The sequence below is a fragment of the Podarcis tiliguerta genome (assembly GCF_965153285.1).
Source record: "Podarcis tiliguerta genome assembly, chromosome: 9".
Classification (NCBI taxonomy): Eukaryota; Metazoa; Chordata; class Lepidosauria; order Squamata; family Lacertidae; genus Podarcis; species Podarcis tiliguerta.
This window is the reverse complement of record NC_139542.1, coordinates 56,130,967-56,146,130: the sequence shown is the minus strand read 5'-3', so window position 1 is coordinate 56,146,130 and position 15,164 is coordinate 56,130,967. Positions and strand designations below refer to the sequence as shown.

The 15,164-nt window shown below is 46.4% G+C and overlaps 1 protein-coding gene across 50 annotated transcripts in view; it reads right to left on the bottom strand.

Moving 5' to 3' along the window:
- Positions 1–15,164, bottom strand: part of LIMCH1 (LIM and calponin homology domains 1) — a 211,351-nt gene that overhangs the window by 29,137 nt on the left and 167,050 nt on the right. For 43 of the 50 annotated variants that reach the window (XM_083457894.1, XM_083457905.1, XM_083457941.1 and 40 more), the window contains 6 exons: positions 12,442–12,705; positions 11,138–11,173; positions 6,448–6,577; positions 4,555–4,712; positions 2,139–2,547; positions 648–866 (listed from right to left, as the gene is read on the bottom strand). In XM_083457894.1, coding sequence (XP_083314020.1) covers positions 648–866; positions 2,139–2,547; positions 4,555–4,712; positions 6,448–6,577; positions 11,138–11,173; positions 12,442–12,705 — 1,216 coding nt within the window. The remainder of the gene's footprint in view (positions 1–647; positions 867–2,138; positions 2,548–4,554; positions 4,713–6,447; positions 6,578–11,137; positions 11,174–12,441; positions 12,706–15,164) is intronic. The other 7 variants (XM_083457917.1, XM_083457919.1, XM_083457932.1 and 4 more) reach the window with 1 other exon arrangement.

Below are 15,164 nucleotides of genomic sequence, written 5' to 3'. Positions count from 1 at the left end.
CTTGCTGGAGCAATGGGGGGAGTGATGTCATGACCTCCTGACGCGTGTGCGAGGATCTCGCCTTCCTCCTTAAGCTTGGCAGAAGCTTCCCTTTGGGAAGGAGGCACCAGGCATTAATGCTTTAATATTCTATTTTACTAGGGATGCAGGTGGCGCTGTGGGTTAAACCACAGAGCCTAGGACTTGCCAATCAGAAAGTCAGTGGTTCAAATCCCCGCGATGGGGTGAGCTCCCATTGCTCGGTCCCAGCTCCTGCCAACCTAGCAGTTCGAAAGCACGTTAAAGTGCAAGTAGATCAATAGGTACCACTCTGGCAGGAAGGTAAACGGTGTTTCCGTGCTCTGGTTCGCCAGAAGCAGCTTAGTCATGCTGGCCACATGACCTGGAAGCTGTACGCCAGCTCCCTCGGCCAATAAAGCGAGATGAGCGCCACAACCCCAGAGTCGGTCACGACTGGACCTAATGGTCAGGGGTCCCTTTACCTTTACTCTAATTTACTGGGAACATTCACGGGACTAGCCTAGTTCCTAGTTCACTGGTGGCACACTATTGGTTTGAAGGACACCTGAAATGCACTGTGAAAGAGAGACTGAAAGTTGGTCCACCCCCATTGCAAAGCATGGCCAATCTGATGGCATGGTCCTTACCGTCTGCGCTCTGTCTTTGCTGTGCTCGATGAGCCGTTTTAGAACAAGCTCGGTGCTAGGGCTGTTTTGTTCCCCCTCCACCGAGGAACCGTCCACCACACTGTTGGACTTTGGCAACCGGCTTGGCGAAGGGGCAAATATTAACGTTGTGCATTCTCTCTCTCGTTCCTCTTCCACTCCGTTGACAGCTTCTCCGTTCATGCTGACTTTTCCATCCACCTGCAGGGTACAGTTTCAAAAACCACGTGGGTAACGTAAAACTGAGAGGCCCCAAGGCAAGGTGTATTATTTCTCAGAGGAAAAAAATGAAAATTATTTTTGTGGCATCAGTGTTTCTGGCACAGGGAAGCAGACTTTTAGGGTGCCGTTCTCGCCAGCGTTACAGCAACAGCACGCAAGCCATTTGAGTTAGTGCAACTCCACGTGCGATTATTCTTTCCCAGACACTTCTGATTTTCTCTTTCCTCCCCTCTCTTTCCTCTCTCCTCTGTTGTCTTCCCCTCTTGTAAAATTTACATTTTAAGGCAGGGGTCAGCAAACTTTTTCAGCAGGGGCCCGGTCTACTGTCACTCAGACCTTGTGGGGGGCCAGACTATATTTTGGAAAGGGGAAAAAAAACCGAATTCCTATGCCCCACAAATAACGCGGAGATGCATTTTAAATAAAAGCACATATTCTAATCATGTAAAAACACCAGGCAGGCCCCACAGATAACCCAGAGATGCATTTTAAATAAAAGGACACATTCGTGTAAAAACACACTGGTTTCCGGACCGTCCACGGGCCGGATTTAGGTGGCGATTGGGCCGGATCCAGCCCCCTGGCCTTAGTTTGCCTACCCATGTTTTAAGCGTTCTGGGAAGGGGTCTACTGTTTTGACTTGTAAGGGCAAACAGGAGGAGTGAAATAAATATAAATACTTAAAGGCTTGAATCTGATTAAAGAAATATTTGAGTTTGCATCTAACTAACTTCCACTCAGAGTTAGAAATTAAGGGACCCAGATTAGCCATGTCCCTTAATTTCAACAGGTCTGCTCTGAGTATAACAGACACTGAAGCACCAGAAGTTATTTAATCTCTGAAGTTTTATCTTTTCTATTTCCTCTTGAAAGCTCTTTTCTATCTCCCCCCCCCTTATTTATCTATCTCTTTTTCGCCATGTTTTATCTTGCTTAGATTAATGTTGGACAAAAAATACATTTGAGATTAAGTTTTGCATTTCTCTTCATGAACTCTAATAAAATTTATTTTAAACGTGAAAATCCTCATCAAGTAAACCCGCACACATGTGCATATTAACAACCGCTCTGAAGGAAAGCATGTTTCACCGACGCAACACAATTTACCAAAATATTTTCAGTCAATTTATCTGCTTTAATCAAAAGCAGCAAAAATAATGATGAAGACCCTTGTCATATTTGAAACGGGATTCTTGAAAGCTTCCCCTTTCTTCTCTCCCGAGCTACCTTGACTCACCTAACGCAACCTACCTTAAAGGTTCTCAACACCTGCTGTGTGCTTTTGGGTTGCGAGTAAGGCTTGGCAGTCAGCATAGGCACAGCCTTCGAGACAAACGGTTTGCTTGGAGAGGTGCGGCCTGTCGAGATGCTGGCTTCTGACCCGCCGGCGGGAGCGATGGTTGCCTCAACCTTGGCAGTGTACTTGGGGGCGGGGAGCGATTGTTGCCGTAAGTATCTCAGGGGGTTGGGGTCCTTGGGTGGGGACGACGAATTTGGCTCCGCTGAATGGCTTCTCTCCAGAATTTTTGGCATCTCCAAGCGCTCGAGGACAGCTTCGCTAATGGTGAACCTTTCGATGTACTGCTGGAGAATATTATCCGCTTCCTCGCGTGACCTGGCATTCTTGTACGCTTCGTGCAGCGCTCTCTCGCGCCTCTCTCTGTTTCGGGTGAAACAGAAGCAAGGTTGCAAAGGGGGACCTATCATTATTGTCATCAATTACCGTATTTTTTGCCCTATAAGACGCACCAGACCGTAAGACGCACCTAGTTTTTGGAGGAGGAAAACAAGAAAAAAGTATTCTGGATCTTAGAAGCCAGAACAACAAGAGGGATCGCTGCGCAGCGAAAGCAGCGATCCCTCTTGCTGTTCTGGCTTCTGGGATAGCTGCGCAGCCTGCATTCACGCCATAAGACGCACACACATTTCCCCTTACTTTTTACGAGGGGAAAAGTGAGTCTTATAGAGCAAAAAATACGGTAAATTTGTATACCGCCCGACACCCGCAGGTCTCGGCGCGCCTATGACATAAAATCACGTTATAAAAAAAGACAATATACAGAGTAAGTTGAATAAGTCAGCATGTGTGCAAAAAAAGAGGATGCCCCACTCATTTCTGCTTTGTAAAAGATTCTGGGCAAAGTAGCATCCAGCCTCAGTTCGCTTAAACTAACTTCATTGCTGGCGCCATTTTATACCATAAGCAGAATCAAGTCAGTCAAGCCTGTACCACTTCCCACTGCAGTAAGAAATTTCCTAGCTTGAATGCAACCCTTTGCCATTTAAATACTCCCTGCATAGAGAAAACAATCATGGCGGGGAGAATATCAGGTGGAACATTTCACCCTGACATGCTTGTTTTCTATGTGAAAAACACATTCCCCGCCATGGATGGGCAATTCAGACATGCAACCCCAGGTGCACTTATGCTTGTAGCCTGAAGTTGCACCGACCAGGAAAAGCTTTACTGTGTGAATCTGTTGATTATGCAGAAGATAATGAACAGATGATCATGAACCATATATTTTACCACACACAGCTCCGTTGGATGTGTGGCAAAACCCTCCTCATCCGTTGGCAGAATAATACAGCTGGGAGGTTGTTTGTTCCTTGGAGATCATGGCATCCTCATTGGATACAGGGCAGCAACTCTAGAGTAGGAATCACTAAGGACAAGGTAGATCCCTGGGGCAACCAGGTGTATGTTAAAGAAGTGTTTGCTCCACCCAGAAGATGGGAGGGGCTACTTCTTACCCAAAAAGGTCCCCACTGTGGAAGGGACCAAATTCCACCCCCTCCTCTGTGGGAAATTGCAGTAAAACATAATTATGCATGAGTGCTAGTTTGTGCATGAAGGGATCAGACAATAGAGCTGGATTGCTAGACTCAGCTATGTCACACCCCCTCTTCTCCAATAAGGGAGGAAGTGAATCTTTCTCTTCCTGTTCCCTCTCTCCCCATGCCATGTAATCTACAAGGAAGGCTGTGTCTAAGATTAGAGCACTTGTTCAGAACTATATTATGTATTTTCTACCCAAGGGTTTTCTGCCTGTGTTCTCCTCGCCGCTGCTTTGATAAATGCAACACTCTGTCCTTTGGAACGTTTTGTAAGTAAAGCATTTTAAACTTACTTAACGGTGTGGTCTGCTCATTGCAGGAGGGGTAGAAAGAGTGGAGCACTTTGCAAGTGGACTAAACAGGGCAGGCAAAGGGTTAAGCAGCCTATATTCCTAACGCTTCACTGTACTGCTTGACTTTTTGGGCTTAAACTCTTCTACTAGGCTCTCTCCTGCTGTAGAGTATGTTTAGCCCCACATTTTGAATCTAGGCATCCAGCTTATTCTTTTATTATTCACCCTACGCACAGAGGTCACAGTAATTCTATACCCTGCACAACCTCCACCTTACTTCACTGAGCCCCACAGCTTTAAGTAATTTTCTCCTAGCCAGCTCACTTCTGGCATCAGAACTAGAAAACTACTTTAAAATATTGGAGCTTAGTGAGGTGAGATGGAGGCTAGATTTTGCTCCCTGTTCTTCTTTGCAAAAGAACAGACCCCCATGCTTCGAACATGGCCAGCGCTTATTCGACACCCACAGAGTTGGCCTACACGTCTAGTTGCACTCCAGGAGTCCTCAAGACTGTGCTTTCATTAAATGAACCTACTTCTCTTCCACAATTTCTCTGTAGGTCTTTATGCTTTTCCTCCGCTCACTGGCCTCCTCAGTGCCGGTCAGTAGTCTCTCCATCTTCTTTCTCTCAGCTTCTTTTTTAAATAAGTCCTGAGAAGCACTTCTCCGGCGACTTTTCCACCTGGCTAAGTCCTGCAGGAGGAAGATGGGCAGGGGACAGAACTGTAATGATTAGGCATGATGTTGAAAATCAACTCTGTGAGGTATAATAATAAAAAAATAGTAATAATTATTATTTATTTATATGCCACCCATCCGACTGGGTTGCCCTAGCCACTCTGGGCGGCTTCCAACAAACCGAAACAAACATCAAACATTAAAAACTTCCCTATACAAGGCTGCCTTCAGGTAGGCAGGTTCGGTTACTTGTCTTCCGCCAGTAGGCCGAGACTCACAAATGGGTAGTACCCCAACCTAAGGTCTGTTATAGCACAGTCATTTCCTCAGTGTTTCCCAAGCTTGCGACTCCGACTACAATTTTCGGACTACAATTCTCATCATCCTTGAAGCCTGGTCCTGCTAGCTAGGGAGGATGGGGGTTGTAGTCCAAAAACAGCTGCAGACCCAAGTTAGGAAAATCCTAGTTTAGACTAAATATACTTGCGTGACGAGTTCCGCCCCCCCCCCAGTGGAAATAATGACACATGACACAATTATTAAGGTTAATGGGCTAAAATAAGGCCACAACTTTATTGGTTACAGTGATGAGCGGTATTGGCTTAGGTATTGGTCCTAACTGACTATATCCGACTTCAGCCCGTCTGCTTGAAGTCCAGGAAGGGTTAACCACCAGTAGGGGGAGTCCTGCTGATGCACATCAACTAGGAACTCCCCCGGGGTCACCCACTGGGGGCGTGTCTTAGGCCCTCACCTCCATAGGCTTTGGACAGGGCCACACCCCCCGGAATCCTTTGTCGGACTATCCTTCAATATGCGGGGCAGGTGACGGTGCTACCTCCTCTCTTCCATCTACAGAGCAATACCAATGCCTAACCGCCAATACCAAGAAAGTTGTGGCGATTTGCTACGAGGCAGGCGAAAACCAAGTGGCTGGTGCCAATTTGCCAAGTGGAAAAATTCCTACCAGGCCCCTCCACAGCGACCAGCCAAGGTCCACAGCATGGTCAAGGAACGAAAACCTTATAGGGCGGAAGGGTAGGAAAAACAGGAACAGCTGGCAGGCGGCAAAGAGGGAGATCGCTGGCCGCGTCCTGGTTTAAATAGGGCAGGCCACACCCCCAGAGCCAGCTGATTGGCTGGCCAGGAGGTGACACGATCGGGAATCCCCCCCAATCGCGCGTTGGCTGGGTTCCAGCCGCCGCACGTGTGGTGGGGCCGTGAAGTCCGCAACTCCACCTCCTCCGAAGGGCAGAAGTGGCTATATGTGGAAGCCGGAGAGTGAGTGACCTGAGGCAAAAGAAAGGATGAACTTCCTGTAGCTGCATTTGTATAACACAGTGAAGTTTTCAAAGTGGTTCACATAATCTTTACAACAAACCTGTAAGGTACCGTATTTTTCGCTCTATAAGACGCACCAGACCACAAGACGCACCTAGCGAAAGCAGCAATCCCTCTTGCTGTTCTGGCTTCTGGGATAGCTGTGCAGCCTGCATTCGCTCCATAAGACGCACACACATTTCCCCTTACTTTTTAGGAGGGAAAAAGTGAGTCTTATAGAGCAAAAAATACAGTAAGTCAATAGCATCATCTCCTCTAAACTGCAACTGAAATTGTGGCTTATGGAAGGCCACCAAGTGAATTTGTGGTGAAGGTGAGATCTGAAGCAAAGCTGCCGTGAAATAAGCGCTCCCAATTTATCACGGGTTTCCTTCCCCCTGCAAAAAGAGTCTTTTATTGTCATACTCACATCTTGCCACCGGTCCTCTTCCTCTTTGAGCTGGTGATGGATCGTCTGCAGCTTCTCGTGGCGAGCTTGGCTATGAGGTTGCATCACGGCAGCCTCGTCTGCGCACCTCATGTCAAACATGCTCACGCTCCTGAAAAGAAAAGCAAGGGAAGGATGAGGATGAGGGCTATTTGTCGTGGGTAGACTTGGTGCGTTTCTGCCACGGGAGGGCGCTGGAGCAAACTTAAACGCATCACGTTCTACAGAAAGCTCTGAAGTGGCAAAGCTGGAGATATTTTTGCATGTGCATCCACTTCATCAGAAGCCATGTGCTTTTTTACTTTAGTATAAACAAGGCTATACTAACGTGCATGCAAATTGCCTGGTTGCAGTGCGTTCCAGTAACACCGCTGCAAAAGGAAGAGCCGGAGGTCTGCACAAGGCTGCCCTTTTGCTTGGCATCTAATGTGAATTGAGCACAGCCCTGTACTTGCGTAATTTCTCAACTGTCCCTTGTTTCGTAAGGAAATATAACAATAATCATTCTACGGGCGTTAATAGCACCGACTGGAAAGGTTTTGGAGTGAATCAGCACCAGTGGTTTTTTAAAACTGCATTCAGGCAAACACTAGGGAGCTCAGAAGGGTTCCCCAGTGAGAATTTCGGTAACGATGGAAAAATTCCCCTCGCCCACCTCTGCTGATCTTGTTTTGCAATGCACAGAGGGGAAGGCTGAATGTGGTTTAGGCTGCACTCTCAGTTCATGGGGTGTTATACAGTGACTGTGTTTAGATGTCACGATGCGAGTGAGTCCAGGCAAGCCTGCTCTCCATTCCTGTCTTCTCCCCTGATGCAGCCGCAAGCAGTTCAGAAGCTTCCACTTCTGTTTTTGCTCAACCACAGCATGTCGTCCAAACTGCGGTTAACACCAACCATGGTTTCTTCGCGGGGGGAAGCCAACTTGAAACCATGGCAGTGTAAACAGAGCATTAACATTAGCCACAGTTTGCGCTACATGGCGTGTTGTGGTTTAACAAAACCTTCTGTACTTTTCCTGGCACTTGCATCTAAAGAACAGATGAGAAAGGAGCGAGCAGTGAGCCCAAGGCTTACCTCGCCTTGTACACAAACATAAAGGTTAGTAGTGTGATCACTGAACACAACCGCTGGGGACTTGATAGGCCATATTTGTGCCCCACATGAACTGAGTGTGTGCCTTCAGATAGGTCCCAGAATCCACTGCAACGCACAAGGGCTGCCTGGAAGACATGGAAAAGTGTTCCCCTCACACTAGAAAGTTTGAAAACCGCTTATCTAAACTTTAGTTATGAAAGGACCATGAGTTACTCGGAGCAAAGATTTCTGGTTTCCTGAAACAACGGAAGTGATACCTTAGAGACGGTTGAGATGTACATACTGCAGGTTAAATGCCAACAGGCCAGTTAAGCGGTGAGAGCCATCCCTACTGAGTGCACATGCAGACTGAATGGTCACAGAATTCCATTGTTATTCTGGGTTTTAAAAAAACCAACAACCCACCAAAGTACCACCTATTAACACACCATTACACAAGGAGCAGCAATCACACCCCATCACAGTCTCCTTTGCAAAATGAAGTTAGAGGCTGGTTGTTAAAAAACGTTGGGTGAGATAAAATGCCACAAGCGTAGCGCATGAGACAAGGACAGTATACAGAGCTGGTTAATTTTCAGCTATTTACAGAATATGCACCATATTGCCTTTGGATGGAAGTGCAGTTGATTGCATAAATTAAAATAAGCAAATCAGCCTCCTTTGTGTTTCTGTATGAACACGCCCATACATGAAGAGATTAGGAATCTCCAACAATGAATTCTTAACTACCGTGCCACAATGGTGTAACATCAACAAAGGAGTCAAGTGTAGACGTCTTCTGCCATCTACAAGTTTCTGTTAGAATCCTTCATACAGCAGGCCTGTATAGCCCATTTTCTATTTGAAAGTATGTGAATTGTATGGAACTATCTAATGATACCTCAGAAGGCTACAGAGCCACATTTCTCCTCCTAGAATTGGCTTTTAATGCACATTTGCAACAAAAGTCTAGGGTTCAGGGCGGATTGCTTTTTTGTTTTGTTTTGTTATTAAAAACGGATTCCCCAGTACATTAAAATAATCATCTCTTGTGGGAATACAGTCAAGATCTTTATTCTTGCTTTCCATTTCTTTGCTCCTAAGTACTTTTCCTTTAAAATATTACAGGAAAACAATGAAACACCTATTTTTTATTTTTTTAAAAAGGGGTTTGATATTATCCCTGAGACTTCATAAATTATACGCAAGCAGTCATGTTATTAAAGCATAGCAGGATTTTATTTTAACGAACTAAGGTCTACATTAGTTTCCTTCTGGGATAAATCTTTTAAGTGACAGGATGGAAAACCAATGAACTTTATTATATGGCATGGTAAGTTATGTTTAGAGGGGCCGGAAAGTTGGATGCCAAAGGGTAACTGAAAGTCAGAGTCAGGCCAGAGTTGTGAACATCCATAGAAAAACCCATACTTGGAGTTAGTTGTCCCTAGACTAGGCATTCTAAGGTCATAGTTGGTGACGTGAAGCTGGAGCCAGAATAAGTGTTTGAGGATGAAAGCAGCAGGAAGCACACTTCTGTTGACCTGAAGTGGTACCTCGGGTTACAAACACTTCGGGTTACAGACTCTGCTAACCCGGAAGCAGTACCTCAGGTTAAGAACTCTGCCCCAGGATGAGAACAGAAATTGCACGGTGGCGCTGTGGCAGGTCCCATTAGCTAAAGTGGTACCTCAGGTTAAGAACAGTTTCAGGTTAAGAACGGACCTCCGGAATGAATTAAGATACCACTGTACTGGGCCATGGCCATTTAGGGCTTTAAAAGTCAGCACCAACATTTTGAATTGTGCTTGGAATCATACTGGGAGCCAATGTAGGTCTTTCAGGACTGGTGTTATGTGGTCCCGGCGGCCACTCCCAGTCACCAGTCTAGCTGCCGCATTCTGGATTAGTTGCAGTTTCCGGGTCACCTTCAAAGGTAGCCCCACGTAGAGCGCATTGCAGTAGTCCAAGCGGGAGATAACTAGTGCACGCACCACTCTGGTGAGACTGTCTCCGGGCAGGTAGGGTCTCAGGTGGCGTACCAGAAGGAAGCTGCCCAAAGTGGCTGGGACAACCTAGTCAGATGGGCAGGGAATAATAATAATAATAGAATAGGACACCCCTGTTTTCATCAGATAAATGTTGGCGGGTATGGTATCGATCGATCAATCAATCAATCCATGCAGGCTTAATATTGCTTGCCAAACACAGGGGTTGATGAGTCAAGTCTCTCATCTCTGCTGTAAAGGGCTCTAAGGTCGGAGCACCCATTGTCCTAAGTAGCTCACTAGGCTAAGTTCCGGACACATGTTATGAGGTTCCTCGTTTAAGCCTGGATTCCTTGACAATGAGAACATGTTTTAAGATGGGGCCTGAATATTAGGGTGCAAAAACAAACTATATGCCACAGGGAGGACTGATTTCTTTCTTTAAAAGCAACCACTACTAAACACAAACAACAAACTCAAAACAGACCCATCGGGCTCCGAGTCTGAACAGGGCAGGGAAAGGCTATTTAATCTTTTCCTTCCAGCTCAAAATCACTCTCTTCCTCAAGTCAATTTTCTCTCTGGTTCGGGGACACACAATATGGGGACATCACCTCTTTTCTCTCATAGGTGGGGGGAAAGCAGATCAGGAGATGAGGTTCTGTGTAGGCCAAATGGCAGGAAGGGAAAGAGTTGAGCCCCTTCGGCTGCAGTACAGAAGGCTAATTTTCTATTTTATTTTATTTTTCATGCTGTGGAAAGAAATGCAAAACTTACGCCAGAGATCCTACAAGGTAATTTAACTGTGCTTTGGCTTTTGAATCTTAACCTGATGTAATAAACTCATTCCCTCAACTTACTACTTAGTAATCTACTCCTAGACCTAAAGGTAAAGGGACCCCTGACCATTAGGTCCAGTCGTGACCAACTCTGGGGTTGCGGCATTCATCTCGCTTTATAGGCCGAGGGAGCCGGCATACAGCTTCCGGGTCATGTGGCTAGCATGACTAAGCCGCTTCTGGCAAACCAGAGCAGCACACAGAAATGCCGTTTACCTTCCCGCCAGAGCGGTACATATTTATCTATTTGTACTTTGACGTGCTTTCAAACTGCTAGGTTGGCAGGAGCAGGGACCGAGCAACGGGAGCTCACCCCGTCACGGGGATTCGAACCGCCAACCTTCTGATCAGCAAGTCCTAGGCTCTGTAGTTTAACCCATAGCACCACCTGCGTCCCTACTCCTAGACCTAGCCTATGCTTATTCAAGTCTCCCTTATTTATAATTCCAGTTCCTTTAGTCATCGCAGACGAGTGGGCCCTACAGACCCCACAGATTTTCTTTTTTTAAAAAAGGATCAAGCCACAGATTAGCAGAGGTCATATCTTGCAGCAACATCCACATGCTTTATAGCTTTCTGAAAAGGCATGACTTCAGAGCACATACCATCACACCACAGTGTATATGTTAAAGCACGTATATTTCGAACAGCTCTGCATTGGGACAATGACGAGTAAGAATGGTGCATCAGCTGCATTTAAAATTAGTAATAATTACGGAAAGCATGCAGTTTAAGTTGTTAAAGCAACCCACTGAGCACACAACAACTTACTCTGCGTCATCAGACACAGGAGTTCTGGAGCCGAATCTATAAAACCAAATATAAAATTAGAGAGGCTTTGTGGGGGGGTGGAGATATAAATTGCATTGAGAGGAAAGGAGGGGGGTGGGTAAAAGAGGAAAACCACATCAAGCAAGGAGATGTTTATTTGAAGCCAGTCTTCTCCATCAGTCCAGAGTGTGGAATGAACATTGCATTCTCAAAGCATCACATGTGAGATCACGCTTTAATCCTTCACACAACAACTAAAAAACAACAACAACCAAACAATTTTTTAAAAAAAATGCTTTTAAAATTTGGAACACCCTGTTAGGAAGCCACACTGTGAAACCAAGGCTGGGAAGTGATTCCTTATAAAAGCAGATATAAAAAAGTAAATTTCATTTTATGAGATGAGCCACACATGCAGTTACATGTTGCACCATGCATAATCAATACCCGTTAAAAAGACATTTCAATATGCATAGTAAGTGGGCCCTGAGATGCATTCCGCAAGGAGGGGGGGGGGGACCCAGAAAATGTCATTGGATCTTGCAAGTGAATACGTTTCTATCTCCATCCTGAAAGTTTATGCAACTCATTAGCAATGATTAAGTTTCATTTGGCACAGTCCTATTTACATCCAGAAAAATCATACCCATATACATGGATTGGAAGCTCTCGAAAGAATCTAACCTTGCTCTCCCAATCCAGCACCTTCCCCTTCATTCCTATAGCCCGTTTTGTAGAGATTTCTTAGAATTTCTGGGAAACAGTGGTGTAGTGTGGGGGGTGCGGGGGGGGGGCCGGCTGCACCGGGCGCAACATCGGGGGGGGGGGCGCTCGCACTCGCAGCTCTCTGCCCCTACCTGGCTCACTCACTCTCTCTCACTGCAGTGCTGGCTGTGCGAATCCGATCCGAGCCGCCGGGTCGCCGCCCACTGTGGAGGGGAGGGTGCCAGGCGTGCGGTGCGGTGCGGTGTGGAGAGAGAGCGAGGGACTATCTGGGGGAGGGACAGTGCAGCGGGGGGGGGCGCAAATTATTTGCCTTGCCCCGGGTTAGGGGGCGCAAATTACTTGCCTTGCCCCAGGTGCTGACAACCCACGCTACGCCACTGCTGGGAAAGAAACCAAAAAACGCACCACTGGAAAGTACTTTATTAGTTCCAAAAAAGGCACACTTCCGAAGTACATTAGGGTTAATCCGCAATTAAAATATTCAACGCAAGAGCAAAACAGGCTTGTTTCCAGCAGGCGCACACCAACACACTACAGATGGCTTTAGGGTGCAATTTCTTGACCACAAGGTAGCTCACGTTTGTGCATGTCCGTCCTTTAGAGATGTAAATCCTTGGCTGTTTCTTTCAGTAAGCTGCATCTCCGAAGAATCTCCTGGCTGGAGTGGCTTGGAGTCCAGCAAGTCCTTATGAGGAGCAGAAGAGGCGCCATCTTGCCTTACGCCAGGGACTCTGTCTTTCCCATCTTCCAGTTTGTGCTCAGGTTGCGCCGAAAGCTTTTGAGGGCTTTCTGCACAAAGCTTTGGGTGCTTTTCAGGGACTGCCAAGTCCGTCACGGTAATGCTAAAAACGTTAATTTCTGATTTAGCTTGTAGCGAGACACCCCGTATGTACCCAGCATGCACTCCTCTTAACTGACACAGAAACTAACAGATGAGATTATAACACAAACCATGCATGGCTATAGCAAAGGCAAATACGATTTTCAGTGACAGTAGTTCTGTGCCTCTCTATCCTGGCAGGGGGGGGAAGCAGCATGTCTGGTTTCACCCAAAGGCAGCAATGAACTGGGGGTTTTTTTGCAGCAGAGCTACCCAACACATCAACTGCACTCTGGCTTCACTGAAACCAATAAACCTTTCTGATATTGGGGAAACTCTCAGCACCTATGTGGCACAATATCATGTCTCCTTCATGTGTCACCCCATGGAGGACTCTGATTTGGAGGAATCACAGGTCACCTCACTTACGAGGGGAACTCTCACACTGCCTCAGCCTGAGGAGGTGGGTCTCCCATCTTCCTCAGACTCTGGGGGTGCCTCCCCACAGACATGCGGGAACCATGGACCCTTCAGAACACCACAGGAAGAATAGCCAATGCAGTTCTGTGGTACCCAAAGATGGAAGCAAGAGGGACCAGAGGTTTTGAACCCTGAGTTTGGGTTCAAAATTTCGCTCGGCCGTAAAGGTCACTGGGTGACTCTGTCAGGAAATCTCAGCCTGTACAGCATGTCTGAACAAGAAGCTCTTCGTTTAACATGGGGGGTTGTTGTAACGACAAAATGGGGAATGCTACACGCTGCTTATTTGTCAACAGGCAACAGCCTAAGCCAGTGTTTTTCAGCCACTGTTCTGCGGCACACTAGTGTGCCGCGAGGTGTTGCCTGGTGTGCCGTGGAAAAAATTGAAAAATTCGATTTATTTATTTTTTAAAAAAATTCAAATCTTCGCCCACTAGGCGGGCGCCGGACTGTGTCCTGGGTATGGGGGTGGGTGGGGTTTTTGACACCACCCTCGGCCAGCAGGGGCGCCGATTGGCGCTCCTCAGGGGGACACCCTCCACTTTTCTGATGTCCGGGCTGTGATTGGTCCAGACTCCAGACTGGACCTATCACAGTAGGACATCATCTTCCGACTTCCTTCCCGCCCGAGCACAGTGTGCGCAGCAGCGGAGAGAAGACGTCGCGACTCGAGTCACCAGGAGGACCAGAGAAGTTGTCATTTAATTTCTCTTCAGTCTTCACTGAATGCCTTGACTGGGTTAGGGACCCTTATAGCTCAGCATATAGGACATGACTTTACAGGAGCAGGAGGAACTAACTGAACTGAGACAAAATCGTGGTTTCAAGCTAAGATTTGCTGATCTACCTTTGGACAGTTTTTGGTTGGATACTGCCAAGGAGTTCCCCCTTCTGGCAAACAAAGCTATTTTGACATTGCTCCCATTTTCCACTACATATCTGTGTGAGATGAGCTTTTCAAGCATGATTGCTATAAAAACTAAATACAGAGAGAGACTGAGAGCTGTTGACGAAGAGCTTCGATTCCAGCCAGAATATCAGCTTTGCGTTCAGCCAAACAGGCCCAGGTTTTACACTGAATAAAGTATTTTATAATTTTTCACATTTTTGTTTACTTACTATTTCATAATAAAGTAATTATAAAATACTTTCTTTGTGTTTATTTGATTCCTATTCAAGAGAATTACTTTATATATAGTCAATATAGGCACAGAGTTAAATTTTCTAATGGTGGTGCGCCTCGTGATTTTTTTCATGAAACAAGTGTGCCTTTGCCCAAAAAAGGTTGAAAAACACTGGCCTAAGCTACCCGACACACTTGTATTTCAGAGTCTATAAAGAGGGCTCGCTCAGAAATCTTTCCCCTCATACCTTGCCCCCCCCCAATTATCTGGAAGTTTTGACCAAATTTACTTGGCATGAGTGTAGTGCCAATACCTGGCCCCCTCAAAAACATCTCAGAAATGGTTTTATCCACCTGCAAAAGAGGTTTCCTTTTCCCATTCTCAGGGCACTTGATAACTTCTTTAGAATTTTGCTGGTGGTCATGGATGCTTGGTGGGTGGGTGAGTGGGTGTGGGTGTGTTTCCCATTAAACATTCTCCAGTTTTCTGCAGCCTCCCTGGCTGCCTACACTTCTGAATCTAAAAAAGTCCTATGAGAGGAGATGTACCTCACGTCACCTCTCTCTGAGCTTTAATTGAAGCCAGGAAAGCTGGTTCATGAGTGCCTGAGTTTGTCCCCTCACTCTTTCTGTATTCATGCATGTGCTTTATTTGAAGAAATTTACAGCTGAACATTTAAATGAATCAACTTTCCATATTGCAGTAGTCCCTGTCCTCCTTAAATGACCACGCCCAGAATTTGGTTCTGGGGAACCAATGGCTTGCAGGGTCCCCCGTGCTGTTTAAGATCTACATGAAACCACTGAGGGGTTTGGGCTGCTGTGTCAACTCCCATCATCCTCAACCAACATCGGGGATGATGGGAGTTGTAGTCCAA